This window comes from Pelecanus crispus, chromosome 9 (assembly GCF_030463565.1).
Source record: "Pelecanus crispus isolate bPelCri1 chromosome 9, bPelCri1.pri, whole genome shotgun sequence".
NCBI lineage: Eukaryota > Metazoa > Chordata > Aves > Pelecaniformes > Pelecanidae > Pelecanus > Pelecanus crispus.
In genome coordinates, this window is record NC_134651.1 from 34,087,505 (window position 1) to 34,104,520 (window position 17,016).

At 46.7% G+C, this 17,016-nt stretch overlaps 1 protein-coding gene across 1 annotated transcript in view; it reads left to right on the plus strand.

The window, feature by feature from the left end:
- LOC142594309 (uncharacterized) overlaps nucleotides 1-17,016 on the plus strand; it is a 99,410-nt gene that overhangs the window by 34,323 nt on the left and 48,071 nt on the right. Inside the window, exons 3-6 of the mRNA XM_075716913.1 lie at nucleotides 1,026-1,249; nucleotides 2,014-2,172; nucleotides 3,673-3,868; nucleotides 5,531-5,674. Of these exons, the coding sequence (XP_075573028.1) occupies nucleotides 1,026-1,249; nucleotides 2,014-2,172; nucleotides 3,673-3,868; nucleotides 5,531-5,674 (723 nt within the window). The remainder of the gene's footprint in view (nucleotides 1-1,025; nucleotides 1,250-2,013; nucleotides 2,173-3,672; nucleotides 3,869-5,530; nucleotides 5,675-17,016) is intronic.

Consider the following 17,016-nt stretch of genomic DNA (forward strand, 5'->3'; position numbering starts at 1 on the left):
TAAGTCATCAAGTGGGATTGTCCAGGCCCTCCCTGCAAATGGGCCGTGGGTCCAGAGTGATCCAGTCCCCTCCTGCAAGGCTGGGCCCATGGGGTGCTGCCCTGGGTCCATCCCTCGTCCCCACCCTTGCAGGTGGCAGGGTTATTGCCACATTGCCCAGCAGCATAAAGGGATGACAAGAAAGAAGGGACCTGGTTGTAGATATCTCTGAGGTAGAAACAGTGTGTCTGGGTAGAGCCAGATGTCTGCTATTTTTTTTTTTGCTAATGGAGGGAAAAAAGAAACCTTGTGGGTTTAAAAATTTTTTTGTTTAGGTATTTCTGTAGTTGAATGATTCTTTAGTTAAAACATGAACTTAGAAAGAGAATGCCTCTGTTCACCATGGCAGTTAAAAGCTCCTCATGAGACTGAAGTGATGGTGCTGCCAAATAGCCCAGACGAGGGACTCTCACCCAATTCAAACCATCTTGCATGTTCACAGCACAGTTCTGAAAGTGGGCCTTTTACTTGCTGGGAAAGGGTTATCGCATGATGCACAGCTCCCGATGGAGCTCCTGATCTTGTCATGGCAATGAACCCTGCTTTGGGCAGAGGGGAGTGCCCCTGTGGTCTGGTCAGGACACCCACCTTGGTGAGGGACACAGTAACTTCATCCTACTCCTTGGTTCAATCCTTTATTGGAATTGGGCAAACTTCAACAAGGAAGCTTGGGAAAGGACTGAGCAGGATTTTCTGTGCTCCAGGACTTGTGTTTTAGGACATTTGTGTCCCCAGCTCTGCTTTACTGTCCTGAGCACCCCAACTACATGATCATAAAGGTACCAGCACTGCGTGGGTAGAAATGGCCTTTCATGTCTTTGGGACACCGGCCTTGAAACACCTATTCTGTTAAAAAAATATCACCTGGCTGTTTCTGAGGTTATCTGAATGTTTGTTTTGGTCTGAGTTTGCTGAATTTGTGAATTATTTTAATTTCCCCAAACTGCATTCTCTTCTTCCTGGGGGTTTTGTTTGTTGTCTAATAGGAAGAACAAAGAGAGCAGAGCCCTGTAGTGAAGGTATCTCAGCTACTAAGCATCTCTTCCTTCTCCCCCAATGCAGATGAAGTGAACTTGCTGGACAAAATTATTTCCCATGCGCAGGACCTCAGCAATGTTTCCTTTGGCTATGATGAAGCCAACTGCAGCATCCTGGAGATTGGGCAGTATGCTACTCTCAACATCCCTACGAGGGAGGCATTTGGGGACAGGTGGGCTGCCTCCAGGGGGATGGGATTGGGGTGGTGCTCAAAATCATCTCATGCATGCTTGTTGGTTTGAGGGGTTACTTTAAGATCCCATTTCATGACAACATGAAGATAATGCATCCACTCTGTGCTCTTATGAGCTCAGAACTTCCTCCCTTTCTTCCATCTCTTGGTTGTGTGCAGGGAAGACATGTTGGCACAGTGCTGGACTGACTGTTTCCAGGAATGTGTTTTCTTGGTGTTCCCACTAGGAAGACCTCTCTGCTCCAGCACAGAACTGGAGAGAGCAAGAGAGACAGCACAGCCATATCCATCAGCATTGCTTGATGCCAAGCCACTGGTCTGTGGAGGCATAGACCAGGTTGGACCTTTGCCATACTTGATATGGGGCTGTATCTTGCTGTGGACAAGGACACTGGACATGGTGAGAGAAGGCAGCATTGAAGAGCTGCTTGGAACAGGGTTATCATCCAATCTCAGCAGTAGGCAAGGCAGGAGTCCTATGGAAAATCATGCACAGCCACATAAGTGTGCGCTGAGATTGCACCTGAGAGGGCTGCATTAAGGCTATATGGCCAATGCTAATTTTGGCCTGGCTGCTCCTTTCTGAGTACCTGACCTTACAACCTGAATGACTGTTTGCTCTTGACTTTTTATTTTTTGTCCTCACTGACTTCATTTGTACTGTGACTTTTTTGTCCTAAGAGGGCAGTTCGTGGTGATTTCAGCAGCTGCTGAGAATGCCATGCATTGCCTCTTTCTGCTAGGTTTGCAGATGAGCTGAGTGTGCTGATGAAGCTCAGGTACTCGCTGAAGGAGGACACCAGCCTAGTGACAATCCTTAGTCATCGGAGTAACGTGCTCTTCCAGATCAGGATCAACCCCTACGCCTTGGTCTTCGTCACCACAAGGAGGAGACATTACGAGTAAGTTCCAGCTCAGGTGCTTTTTTCTGGCTTTTCATGCCTCCTTTTCTACTCCCAAAGCCAGAGTTAGGTTTCCCACCATGGGCTTGGAGCAGTGCTGCTCTGACCCCACCTCAGCTGAATCAAGGTTGCTTCACCCTGCCTGGGTGATGGTCCCTCAGACCTCGTGGTGTGACTGCACTGTAGTCACTGCCTAATTTCACTATGTCAAAATGATGCAGATCTGGAACACAAAGCAAAGAACAAAAAGGTTCAAATACCCAGGCTGCTTTGGGAGGCTGTGCCAGGGGTGGCTCCTTAAGAAATGCTGCTGGCAGAGGGAGTGGGGATGAGCGTTTTGGGAGCCTTGGCTCTGCCCGCCTCCAGCCCAAGCAGCACATCTAACCAGCCAGGACGGAGTTCAGTGTATAAAGGGGCACTGGCAGGAAAGCAGGGCCCTGCACAAAGCCCTGTATTACATACTTGGACTGCATCCTGGACCTGCTGGTTGATGAGTTGTAGTCCAACGCCAGCCTTCAGGCTCCCCACCAGTGAAGCTAGGTAACAACCCTGATTTCCTTTGCAAAGAGCTTGGAGACTTGTCAAATTATAAAAGCTGTTTTAAGGGCTGGATGTGGTGATTTTTGGTCTTGAGGAGCATGGTACCTCCCTTCCACTAAAGAAACCCTCAGGGCTTGCTTTGGAGAGGGGTGTTTCTGAAGCCCCCAGCCTGCCTGGCTTGGCTGTAATCTGCAGCAGGTCTTGCTGCTCGCTGCTGTCAGAGTATCTGCAGCAGCAGCTGGAGTTGTGCTCCCACCAGCAGCTCCATGTGAGTACGTTCTGGTGCTCAGTCATGATTTGCCTCATGTCTGTGGGTGATAGCAGGTCACCTCTGCTGATAGCCTTGGACGTGTTGCAGTGAAATCAAGGGTGGGTGGAGAGAAACATCAACTCATGCTGACACAAACTCTGAAACAAGGACAGCCCTTCCCTCAGCTAGACCTGAGTGTCCCCATGCTGATGGACACATCTGCCTGCTTGGTTAATGTCAGGTGGGCAGATGTTCCTGCTCATTCTGGATCATCCCTGCTTTGCTAGCACCAAAGAAGGGTGGCATTTCTGGCTGACCAATAACACTGACATCCACCATAGAGGATGCCTTGGGCCAGCTTTGCCTTTATCGTTGCTTTGGTAGCCTACAGTTTGCCCTACAGAAAGACTGGGGATAAATCAAGCAGGGAGACACACAAATACCAATAATTTCCCAGACACATCAAGTGGTGGTAGATGCGCCCAAATCCATTTGATAGAAATAGTATTCCCATGCTGGAAGGAAAGTGATGGTGCTTACCTGTGACAATAAGGTAGACCTGATTTCTCTTGTACTGTCCTTAGCATCTGCACTAAGGATGGATGCATGAGGGACCCTGGTAGCTGGTAAAGGTGAAGCCTAGTCCTGCATAAGGTGTGGGACCTAAGTTTCATGTTGTGCCTCTTCCCTTCTCCCTCTGGGGCATGCAGGTTCCCAGTTTCCCTTCTCAGCGATGGGCACTGGCACCAAGTTGCTCTCAGCATCTCCTTGGAGAGGCTGGAGTTGCACGTGGACTGTCAGCTGGTGGACAGAGTGAGCTGGTCCAATTACTTTGGGATGGGAGTGAACACTGAGGGGCTGATCATCATCGGAGGCCTGATCGAGTCATTTGAGATCCCTTTTAAGGTGAGAGCTGGGCAGATATGGCAGGGCTGTGTTTGAGGACACGGTCTGCTCTAGCTGCACAAATTGAGGTTGCGACTCTCTCTGAAGGAATCCATTGCCTTCACTTCCTAAAACACACCATTTATTTTTGTGGTTGGGGAGGGTGAGCTTTGCAAAGACTTTGAATTGTGCAAAGTGCTTGCTTTTGGGTCAGGGCGACACCAGTGCTAGCAGTCAGGTCAGCAGTAGAGATCTCTACGTTACAGACTAACACTCATCCTCTCTTGTTGGCCATGACATGTACCATGTACAGAAGTCATCTGTGCAGTTGGCATGCAAAGTGTTTGGTTGGGGAGCTTGTCCCACACATTTGTTGAAGATAAAAGTCCCTGCTTTGAGGACTTTACAAGCAAAGGATTCCCAGCGGGTCAAAGTAGATGGCCTTGTTAAAATGTCTGATAAATTCAAAGGCTGTCAAGCTTTGTGTTTGTATGGTCAACCTCAAACACAGAAACTGAGGGCATCAACCAGACACAGAAACTGAGGGCATCAAACAGACCTCACTGTTACAGAAAAAGTCCAAGTGGCATTTCTGAGACCAACCCCTGGTTTGTGGCATCAATCTGAAGCTCTTCTCCATTTCTGTGGGGTAGTTCTCTCCTTGTCCCTGGTTTATAGTGGGCTGTCCAGCTGCACTCCCAGCCTGGGGAGGAAGATTTCAGCTCATTTAGACAAGAGGTCAGCTGTCGGCTTGGACATGCTCCTTTCTGCATTTGCTGCTGCTGGGAGGTAGCAGAGGACCACTGGGTGGATGGAGCCAGCTCAGATGTTCCCTCTGGGTAGTGGTGTCATGCAGAAAAGCTGCTTGAGCATCAGTGGTGCTGTGTTGCTAACTGATTATTTCAGTTGCTCTGAGCTTAATGAAAGAAATGTGAAGGCAGCCTCATAAGGCTTTCTGAATCAGTTTTGATTCTGACAAGTGCAGAACCTTAGAGGTTGACATTTTACCTTATGCAGACAAACAGGCACTTCTGTATATCTACTTCCCTCCCTCCTCTGTCAGGTGGTCTGTGCTGGGAGTCCAATATCATGCTTCATTCCTTCTGTCTTTGTAAATCCTCTCCTGTTCAGAATGTTTTCCCTTTGGTCTCTCTCCTCATGCACCCTTGTTTTCAACAGGGACTTTGCAGTATGACAGCAGCTTTCTGCTGCTGTGCAGCACCCAGCTGAGCAGTCCTTGCTGTGAGCTATATGTAGGGCCTGGGTGTGCAGGGAGGTGATGGTGGAGTTGCAAGCCTTCACTGCCTGCAGGCACACTGTTGTCAGCCTGTTGAGGGGTCCCTTTCACCACTGCGTCTGCACCGGGGTACTGCTCAGACTGGGCCAGGGGACGATGCTCCCTTCGGGGTAAATAGTAACGACCTTATACTGCAGTGTGCTTAGCACCTCTTGAATCCTCACTGTTATTTAACTCAAGAATAGCTTGCACATTGCTGTCTCTTAGCTTTTGTTCCAAGGATATTTGCATCCAACTCTTGAAGATGGGGAGTGAGTGTTGATTGCCTAAACCATCCTGTAAAGAAGTCCCTGGCTGTGAGAGACTGGAGACCCCCGCAGACCTTTCTCTCTCCTCTAGAGGAAGCACGTGGGTAAATTATGGTTTCTGTGTCTCTTCCTCCCCAGGGTGCTCTCCAGCAACTGACCTTTGTGATGGGAGACCCAGCAGCCGCTGGCGAGCACTGCTGCGGCTACAACTCGACATGCACACGTGCCTTCAACCTCAGCCGCTTTGGTTCCCCGTGGAAACTTTCACCAGCCTGGCCAGAGGTGTGGCTGAGGGCAGCTGACAAATTTTGAGGTTGCTGGCCCAAGCTCCTCTTCAGTGTAACACAGTTCAAATGGAAGGACCAACCCAGGGAGTTAATGCAGCCTGGAATTACTTGGGTCTCCAGTTTGAGTTGAGATGCAAGGAGATGATGGTGGCCAGCACATGGGGTGGTGGTTCTTTCACTATCTAAACCCTCCCTTCAAGTCATAAATAGGTTTGGTGCAGAGGGAGAATGAGTTAGAGGGAGAGTTTCTGAGCCAAAGAAAGCCTGGGTGTGTGTATGACTCTATGTGCTCATGTGTTTAACACAGGAAAGTTTTGAGTAGCTGTTGAGTAATGCCGCAGCTGGAGCTTTGATTTGGGAGGGGGTGAAAGCTGTACTTGGAAATTGTACATCAATTTGAAATTATTACTTGGTCCCAGCAATGTTGCTGCATTGCACCCTTTGCGTCATCCTTTCAAAGGTTGTGTCCTCTGTTTTGTCAGCATTGCTGGAAAATGGAAGTTTTGTGGATTTTACTTCTATTACAGTGTTCAGCAATTTTTCAAGAAATACATCTGCACCAAAAAGCCCAGTTCACATAGTAAATCCCCAAAGACATGGAGCACCCAGGCTTTCCTCAGAAGCTGGAGTTGACCTAGTGAGACACCTCATCTCTCTAGGCCAAGTATCTAGAAGGGCTTCGCAGGTGCCTGGAAAAGGCTTGCTGAAGAGGCAAGTGCCTAATGCCAATGTTTGGCATGAACCTCCTGTATGTAATACCCTTTTCTGATGGTCTAGTGAGGAGCTGGGAGAGCTCGTAGGAAAGGGAAGTGTCAGGGGAGGGAACTGGGTGTGGGGTGGGGCATCTGCCCTGTCTTGGGTCCTATCCAATACTTCCTTCCTCCAGGGCCTGGGTGCTAGCATGCCCAGGCATCAGAGGGAGCAGTGACACCCTGCTGCTGCTGGTGTTGTTGCTGCTGCCCCCACCTCTCCCTGCTCCTGGAGCAGCCCTGCTGTAATTGTTCCATTCCCTAGGATATGGGCTGCATCAATTTCTGTATTTATTATTTTAAGTGGAGGATTTTGGGAAAAGCCCCCATCATAAGGGATTAACTAGAAGCTGGCTTTGCCAGGGAGTAAATGAGGAGAGACCAAGTATGTAATGCAGAGCAGGTCACGCTGGTTTGTCTGTCTGCTCTAAGGGAGATCAGTGTGTCTGAGTTCCCAGCAAATGTAACCCATGGTCACCCCCAAAATGATACCTGGTATTTCTCACGCTGTCAGTCCTTAGGTACTGGTGGTAGCTCCATGAGATTAGTCGGATTCACTCCCTAGAGCTAAGAAATAAGGGCAAATCTCTCATTTAAAAGCTACAAGTTGTGTCCTCTGAGCCTGCAAGGTGATGGGCTCCTCTTAACCTGCTCTTAATATCTGTATTATCCTGTGCTCTGTAGGCCTGGAGCACTCAGCTGAATGGCTCCAGTAGCTTACCCAGCAGGGAGAAGGTTTTATTTTAAGCATCAGTAAGTTGACTGCAAGTGGGAACCCACGGGATAATTCTGCCCCACATCACACCACTTCCCATCCCTTGCCAGCCCTCCTTAGGGTTGATTAGCTTCAAAAGCAAAACAAAAGAAACCACAAAACCCACCCAAAGACTCAAGAGGTTTAATCGAAAGCTGTTCCCTCATGTTGCTATGATTGACTGGTTCCCAGGGTGCATTCCCTGGATGCTTCCCGTGCTGAGGCAGCGCCCTCTTCAATCCTGGAGCCAACAATAACCACATGCTTAAGTCAGTGCAGGTCCTTGGGCAGTGATATTTTTTCCTCTTTCTCTCTCTAACTGTCTAGGTGCCAAAAGAAACCAATGAAATCCAGGACTCATCTGCTCAGGTATGACTCCTGCATTGCTGCAGGACCTATGTGCAGGGAATGCCCCTCCCTGTGTCCCTCTGGTATGTCTCACCACCTTAATGTCTCCTGGGGAAACCAGCCACTCTAATGAGCAATCAGGTAAAAAGCCAAAATACCCACGCAAGGCTACAAGTTATGTTTTTATCTTTCTTGTGATGTCTCTCTTCAATGGTTTGACTAACTCGATGTGTCTCAGAGCTGGTGGAGGCCAAGATGAGTTTAGGTGACCTTCCTGAGTGTTTGCATTGAGCCCAAGAGGAGTGGCTTGATGAAGGTGGTGATGAGACATATCAGGTCACTACATGCACAGAGGTGTTTGTGGATCTGCCTGGGAGCCTGGCTGCATCTGGATTTGCTTTGAGGGAAGGAAACGGTGAGGTTAGCAAGGCAGCAGGCATGGTACAGGAAAAAGAAGGAGGCTGAATGACTGCTGCTTCTGCCTATGCGTGGGACATGAACATCTGCCTGGGGAAGACTTGCTGCTGTTGCTTGCTATCATTGAGGAGGTGGGAAGGGCTGAAGCTCTGCAGTAGGAGGAGGCAGTTGTGATTCTGGGGGTTGCAAGGCATCACGCTTCCTTGGCATGGCTCTCAGGGGAGTCCAGCAGTGGGAGACGAGTGGCTGCTCCCAAGTACCACTGCTGCTCATGGTCCTGGGGGCTGGGGGCTGCTTTATCCCTGTTGGGGCTGCTCTGGCATCTGGAGAGGATGTCTCCAGATCCTCTGCATATGTCAGGAGATGAGTGATTGCTCTGAGTGAGGCAGGCTGCAAGTCCTTTATGTTTCTGCTTTATTTGGGATTTCTAGCCAAGGTTTGTTGTTCAAGTTCATGCAAACAGACATACTGAGGGGGGAACCTGCCAGCAAATGTAAACTGAGATTTTTTTGTGTGTGTGTGACTGAGCAGTACGGAGCCCTTTCCGTATTCCCCTCACCCTCCTAGGCATTACTGTTAACTGATTGGGGATGGTCTCTGTTCTCATGCCTGGCTTAAAATGTCTGGCTACGCCTTGCCAGCTCCTTCATGAAAACTATGCTTCATGTATAGCCAAGTGGACTTTTGCAGCTGGGTTTGTACTGTGTGTGTTAGGGTTTAATCATGACACAAGACTTGCAGCAGCAGGCAGGCTTACAGGTGAGTGTAGTGCTGGTTTGCTGATGAGGGTGCTTAAGGGTTGGGTTTGTAATGATGATAATGAACTGAGATGGCAAACTCACTCTTCTTGAGCATGTCTGAAAAGTGGTCTCTGCCTCCCTGCAATTAGTCCTCAAGTCCTGATGGATCTTGTTTAGGATGTGCTCCCCCATCTGATGCTCATTTGCCAGTCGGCTTCGCTGGCAGCAGTTCTCCCTGTGACTGGTGTGAATTGGCAAGATATTGCTGCAGTAAGAAAAGTGGTGATATTCATAGGTCTACAGGGGAAGACTAATGATATTCTGGATTTGGGACAAGTTTATTTTTCAAGCACTTAATCAGGACCAGAGACGCCTCGGGATCTTTGACGTTTGGATTTATTAAAAGAAAAAAATGCGCTACTAATGTGTTACAGTTTGAAAATAATGAAGAGCAGATCAGCTCTGCTGCAGGGACGATCCAAAGCTATATTTTGTAGTTACATTTTCTGTGCCTTTGTTCATTTAGAAGTAAATTAGTATATTGGTGAATTCCTTAATTGCTAATTAGAGCTAAATAATTACGGAGGGCTAGGGTGATGTTGGAGGAAGATTTAAGTAGATGAAGACAATAGATTAGGTGTTTGATATTGGCAGCCTAAATTATACCTGAATTGCAGTCTACTCCTTTTGTGATTTTTTTTTTTTTTTAAGCGGCAGATTGTAAATTATGAGTAATCTTTGAGTGATGGAATGTATTGACCCACTTCTACCTTTTGTTTTCTCTTGTCTGCCTGTACGAAACGTGAGCAAGAGGGCTGAGCTGATTACTAAACTGAATGGCTTTTTCCAAAGCAATTTAATCTGGGATCCTAAAACCATTCAACCAAAAGTCAAATAAAGCTTAAATCCCACTGATTTCCAAAGAGACAAAATTTCACAGGTTTAATTATCTGGGCAATTCAAACTACTTCCAAGATTTCTTCTTGATTTAAAAATGCTGCGAAAGCTCTATGAAAATGCTTAGTTTGCTCATGGCATATCTGTTCTTTCATGCTCAGATTTGTTATTGAACAAAATTGGTGTTGCAATCACTTATTCAGTCTCATTCAATCCTATAACTGCTGGTAGCTCCTTAAATAGTAACAGCTCAGTAGTAGTCTGCCATGGTCATTGTGTGCACCTATACAGCATTTCAGCAGTGGGGACTGATTGTTCCTCCTCCTTGCCATTCTCTTTGGTCTTCATAACTAAAAAACTCAAGGTAGGTCTCTTATTAGCATCTGAGCACTTCTGCAAGGATTTAAAATTTTCAGCCTGGACTGCTGTTAGAGCTTGGTGAGAGTCTTATTTTGCAGTGTGGCATCTTTCCAGTTAGCCAGTGGCCTGAATCCATGGTGATGGGCTGGGAGGAATGTCTGAGCAGACTTCAGGCTGTCCTTCAGCCTGAAAGGGAAAATGTGGGGTGAGGCTGGTGTTACTGTTCTAGCTTTATGGTGTGTGTAAACCAGCAGCCAGGGAGCTCCTTGCAAGCAATTTTTCAGAAACTCTTCCGGGGAGCAGGAGGCCAAATGAACCAGAAGAGTGTGCTGGGCAAATGCTTGTCTCTGCTCCTGATTTTGCGCATGTTTAAGCAGGATAAGATGCTCCTGTGTGGCACAATTCATGAGCATGTATTTCTGTTGGGTCAGACAATACTTGGTAGCAGCAGAGAACATGGAGCAAAATGAGCTTGGACATTACTATGACCTGGATGGCAAAAAAAAGGGGTTTATTTATTTGTGAGGTTTTATTGTGTAAGTCTGAGTTTTAACTAAAAATTCCTTTTTTTTTTTTTTTTTTTTTCTGAGGTCTTTAAATATCCAATATACAGAGTAAAAGATCTTACTTTTCAGGACTTTCTTGCTAGTTTTTGATCATACCAAGAAACATTCCACTTGAATAAAACAAATCACAATGTGGTGCTCCTGATGATTAAGAGAATTCATATGCAAAGAAGAGGAAAACAGCTTGGGGTTTTTAATGACAAAGGAAATGCTGGCTCTACTTAAACTTTAGGAGGAAGGTCCATCTTAAAGGTAATTTTTGAAATCAGTGAATGGAGATTCAGTTGCTAATTTCTTGTTAGCATCTTTGATTGCTTGACAGTGAAGTACTACCGGAGCGTCCTTCCTTTAAAATCAGAGCAGTCTGAAGCCTGCATAAACCAAATGATGTACGTACTCTGGATGTTGGTCTTTAAAATACCTGTCACAAAAGGCTTGCGCTTGGTCCATCCTGCCTAATAAAGACAAGCCCTCATGGGGTAACTGCTACTCCTCCACTCCCCTGGTTCCCTTGCCATTTTGGGCTGCCAGCTCATTGGATAACCTGGGCTAACACCAAATATCACTGCGGGTTTGTGGCGAAGGCTGGTGGGGGAAGGGTGACTGACAGTTTGAGCCCAGCAATATCTCCACTGCTCTCGGGTGTTATCTTGAGATGGCTGTTCTTGTTTCTGATAGCTCTGATATCTCAGCCATCTGAAGACCTCTGAAACGAGATTCTCTCGTAGGATAAGGTGCCTATGGATAATTTATTGCATCTCAAATCCACTGTGCCATAAATGTAATGAAAGGAGTATGTTGATCTGAACTGCAGTGGTTTTTAACCACCACCCCATGTCAAAGAAATAAAGTCTTATTCCATCTAACCAAGCCATGAGGCATCCTCTAGCAAGAATTACAGCTACAGTTCAACCTTTTATGATCTGACCTTCTGCCTGGATTCAGTTTTTGTGCCCTTGCTGACTTTTATGGCTTGCCATATGCCAGAAGTATTGCAGCAAAGGCTTGGCTTGATCGACAGCTTCTCTGCTCCTGCTTGAGCAACTTAACAGGGCATTGCACTTCCCACCAGTGTCTCGTGCCCTTCTGCAGGTTCACAGCTGCATGCTTGGGGCAACCATGTCTCCTGTGTGCAATACCAGCAGGTTTGCTGTCTGTCTGAGGGTCACTTAGAAATGTTTTTTGCTCTGCTTTTGCTTTGGAAAAGGCTGTTGGAGGAGAGGCACTTGTGCTCTTTGAGAGTGTGGCAGGGAGCATGGGGAGTCCTTCAGTCTTTCCAGACTGAATGTGGCCCCTGGGTGTGGAGCTTGCAGGGCTGTGCAGGCTTTTGGGTTGCTTCAGTTTGTGTGACTGGGTAGGATACCAGGGAGCCCTGACCACCTCCCTGTGAAAACAGGGCCCTGCTGAGGCATCTGACATGGATCTCCAAGAAGAAATCATTTATCTTGTTTATTATTTAGGCTTACAGTGTATTCACTTCCCAAATCCAACACCCGGGTGCCATAGATGAAACTTGTAAGCAAACATTTCTGCCCTTGGTTACATAAAGCAGTGATGCAGGGGATCACTGGGCTGAGCTATTCCAGTTTTGATTGACCAAATGTCTCTTGCACACAAGATCCTGCACTTCTGGCCCAAGGCAACTGCAGAACAACAGAGTGATGCCTGAGCTGAGGGCTGCAGCCCTGTGCACCTCTCCGAGGAAGCAAAGGCCAGTGCAGAGCAGAGGGAGGCTGTGTTGAGCACCAGAAGGGGTTTCTTTTCCTCAGATTCCTGCTGTGGATGCTGCAGATCCAAAGGTATAATTATGTCTGCCTTGCTGAACACAGCCCATAGGATTTCCTGGTAATTATTCCTCCTTTAAATCAGTGCAGCTTGCTTAGCAAGCTTGATTTTCAGCTTTCCCATGACTAAGCTTCTTCCAGGGGCTTGATGCTAGAATGTGCTAGAAAAAAAAGTTTAAAATTGTCTTTCTCTGATCTTGAGCTTGTAAATCATACTGTACCTTTGTCTGTTGGATAGAAGAGGTTTCTATTAACAAAAACATGTTTCCTAAGAGAAGAAACTAAGCTTTGAAATACATTTTACCTAGCCTGACCTAGCTGAAAACTAGGGCAGCATATTACACTAGTTGTCTGGGTTCCTGTAGACAGATATGCTCCAAGCTGGGTTTTAACCTGTTTGCCATTTGGATCACGGTATCAAGCTGTACTAACTGGAAAGCCCTACGGAAGTCTATGATCATTACATCAACACTGATCTTTGTCAACAAAATGCTCTTAATCTCCTCAGGCACCTCAGGCAAGATACCAAGTTAGTTATACGGCAACTCTTTTGAAAACTATGGCATTAATTACATTATCTGTGGTTTCTTTATTAATGAGCCTCATATCAGTTGCTCTGTTATTTTGTTTGGGCTCAGCTTGAGGGAAGAGGTCTGTAATTACTCAAGGCCTCCTGTTTGCCTCCTGGTTTTTTTGGATTTGTGGTTTTCGGCTTGGTTTTTTTGTTGTTCGGTTGGTTTTTTTTTTTTTTTTTTTTTTGCATATTGGCACAACATAAAGCAGTCCCCTGGAGCTTTCCCATCTTTCTGAGCCACACTGAAAAATCAGTGCTCATATTCAGGAGAGCCTGCTATTTTAATGCTTTTTAGTTTGAATTATTGGGATGGGATTGAGAGATCCCTCCTCCTTGTCACTTCTGGAATGGAAAGTATTTTGTTGTCATCTGGTTATGTCATCTGGCTTTTCCCAAATGTGGCTTCTCCAGCTCTGTCATGCCGCTGCTGGCAGTTCGGCCGCTTCCACGTGGCGGGGGGGCACAATGGGGACCCCATGCTGCAACAAGGGATGGCTGGGCCACAGATTTCTCCTGTCTTTATTTTCCTTGTTCAAGTCGATTTTCTACAAATCATAGACTCCGCATTGCTTATCACATGCCAATTCCCTTTTTCTTCTGTTTTATCATCCTTAATGGCTGCTTTCAATTTGTGCTCATTCCCCACTTCCCATATGTAATTTCTGGGGGTTTTAAACCCACATGCCTTCTGCCTCAACTTTCATGCTTTTGGACAACTTCTGAGCTGTTCAAAGCAGTTCCCAATTTGTCTTTCTCAGCTGGTTCTTCTCTAAATTTAGCCTATTTGAAGGAGCAAGCATGTATGCTATTGATTTTGGCTTTTGGTTCTGTTTACACAGAACCAATATAATTCAGTTGTGATTACTTGTGCCTAAGAGACCAGTAACTTTTAGCTTAGAGACCCATTTCCCCTGAGCTCACCAGATGACAGTTTCCAGTATAGACCTTTCCCATGCCAGACGTTGAAGTTGAATTAAAAAATGCTGGCCTGCAATGCGTAGGAATTCAATGCTACGTTAGTGCAGGCTGCCAGGGCTGCACCTTGGCTTCCTGCTGGGAGTAAGCATCTCCTGGCTGGTGTGTGTCCTATAGATTTGTTCTGCACTAGCTTCACCTACTGAATACCTGAATGCTTCAGCTCCTGCCCCTGCAGTGCCTCACAGCTTGTGATTAATAAGATCTGGGCATCTGGTAAAAATAACCTTTAAACCTGGTGTTTTAGGAAAGTGAGGACAGACCTCAGGCTGTAAGCCCTGGCTTTCCACCATAGTCTTCCTCACCTGATGCCATCTGCCAGCTGTGCCTAGATGTCTTATCCACAGGTGACCTACCTTTGAAGAACTGGCTTTTAAATCTTTGGCTTTGCAGAGTTGTTTTCACAAGACAGGGTCTCCAGCATCTTTTTAAGCCAGGCCTCCCTTTGTCCTCTGCCTGTCAAATGATTTCTGGGTAATGGTGCTCATGAGCTTCGTAGGCTTAGTCATCCAGCCCCCACAATGCCCTGTGGAGCAGAGAGGTGTTGATATCTTTCATTAATTTCCCTCTTTAAGATGTACAGAATGAGATCACTAAGTTCTCTTACAAGTGGCTGTAGCTGAAACTTTTCAACGCTGTGTCTTCATTTGTTGCAAAATGTGTTTTAAGGAAATTAGCCCTTGGGTCAAAACCGGCAAAATTGTTGGTTCGAGGGAGAAATACAGGTCATGTTGGAAAGCTGAAGTACTTCAATTTTTTTTTTTCTCACCATTAAAACTATATTTCAAGACCGTTTTAAATCTGAGAACACCCAAAAGCAACAAAAATGTAAAATCAAAACTATACTACTTCGCAATTTAATTTTTGGAAGAAAAAAATTAACTATTTCTTATTTCAACTCACAAAGAAATGGCTGTAGTTTTTACACCCTCCAGGGATTGCTGCCCAGAGAACAAATATTCACCTTGCTCTCCTCAAGGGAGCTGCTGTCCTGTGGTGACAGTCACCCAGGTGGTTATATACCTCTGCTGAGATTTGTCCCCCTCTTAGGGGCTTGTCTGGGGTGTATAAATGAGGAACAGGGCTGTTGAGGCTCTCTCCAAAGGGGTTGCCTAGACTTTGCAGGAGACCTTGGCAGCAGGGCTTCCTCTGCAGTGCTGAGCACTGGTCACACCACCACAGCTGGGCAGGGAGGACGATGGTGATGCTCATGAGCAACTGCACGGATGCAGGCTCCAAATCTCTATAAAACCCTCCTTCCAGCTAAATGAGGGTGGGGTGGAGGCCTGGCTTGTAGGATGGCAGGTGATGTCAGGGCAGGCTTGGTTGCATCAGTGACCCAGTTTTATCATGCCTTCAGGCAGGCTTTTACAAGCACAGGTCACCATCTCTGGGGGGACAGTGTGAGGATGTGTGTGGTGGTGGTGTGTGACTGGGGTGAGGGGAGTGTATTTAGAAACATCCCTTTTGGTTTCCTGAGTGGAGCAATGCCTCCACTGATTTATTTTAATGGATTTGATGGAACTTTTGCCTGGGACTTCAAGGTACATCTAGGCATCAGGTGGTTTCTCTTTTTTAGCAGTGTCGTGGTTTAGCCCCAGCCAGCAACTAAGCACCACGCAGCCGCTCGCTCACTCCCCCTGCCCCGATGGGATGGGGGAGAGAATTGGAGGAGTAAGAGTGAGAAACACTCCTGGGTTGAGATAAGAACAGTTTAATAATTGAAATAAAGTAAAATAGTAATAATAATAACAACAATATAATAATGATAATAATAATAACAATATACAAAGCAAGTGATGCACAATGCAATTGCTCACCACCCACCGACCGATACCCAGACAGTTCCCAAGCAGCGATCGCTGCCCCCCAGCCAACTCCCCCCAGTTTCTATACTGAGCATAACATCATATGGTATGGAATAGCCCTTTGGTCAGTTTGGATCAAATATTCTGGCTGTGTGCCCTCCCAGTTTCTTGTGCACCTGGCAGAGCATGGGAAGCTGAAAAGTCCTTGACTAGTGTAAGCAAGTACTTAGCAACAACTAAAAACATCAGTGTGTTATCAACATTCTTCTCCTACTAAATCCAAAACACAGCACTATGCCTGCTACTAGGAAGAAAATTAACTCTATTCCAACCGAAAGATCAAAATTAAAATTTTAAGATCAAAATTTTAAAAAAACCCTCCTGTGTAACCCATTGAGTTTAAGTACTTTCTTGCTATAGGTATTCACATGGCAGCCCATAGAAACCCAAGCCCAGTCTCCATGGTAGCAGCCAGTGCTGCAGATGAGAAAATGTCCTGAAAAACCTGCCAGCACCTCCTGGCCTGTGGGCCGTGGGGACCAGGACAGGCCACTGCTCACCCCAGAGATGCTTATTGTGCAGTAAACACCTGGATATTGTGCCTTCATGCTTGTTTTAGAGATGGATGCACACAGCTGGCTCTGCGTGTGACCTCTTCTGCAAGTGAGCAGGGAATATGAAATCATCCAGTGAGGTTTTTCTCTTGCTGTAGCAGCTCATGCCTTGAACTTGTCTGCCCTTGTCCTTTGTGAAACTGGTGAATCCCTGCAGCGGGAAAGCCTTGAGCTGCTCCTGCCCTCTGCACCTTCCCCAGCTCCCTTGGCCAGTGCACGCTTTTGATCTCGTGCCCAAATCCTCCCTTTTATGGCTCTGTTGGGCACTTTTATTTCCTTAACTTACTGTTAATTAATAGCAAAGGCCTTGGCTAGAAGGAAGCTCCAGGTGAGAGCGGGGCTGTTCTGAAGCCAATGGGCCTCCTCCAACCCCAGGTCTTGGTGGGTACCTGCTTGGCTCAGCTGGAGCTGTGTGCACTGCTTGGGGGTTTGGGTCAGGAGATGGTGATGATGTCCATGGTCTCCAGGATGGAGCCTGGAGGTGGAAGGCTCCTATTTTCCCCAAAAAGATGTTGGTGCCTGATTAAATGAAAGGAGAAAATGCCTGTTGTGGAGTTTATTGCATCTTTGGGTGGCTTGGCTGCCATGGGAGATAGGATCCTGCAGCAGATCCTGGTGCCCAGGTCACAGCAGCCTGCGGCAGTGTTCAGCACCGCGTTTTGTTCCACCTCAAATTAAATACTTTCACTTCCAGACTGAAAAGCCCTTTCTTAATGTCCTGCATTACTACAGATCTGTTCATGGATTAAAA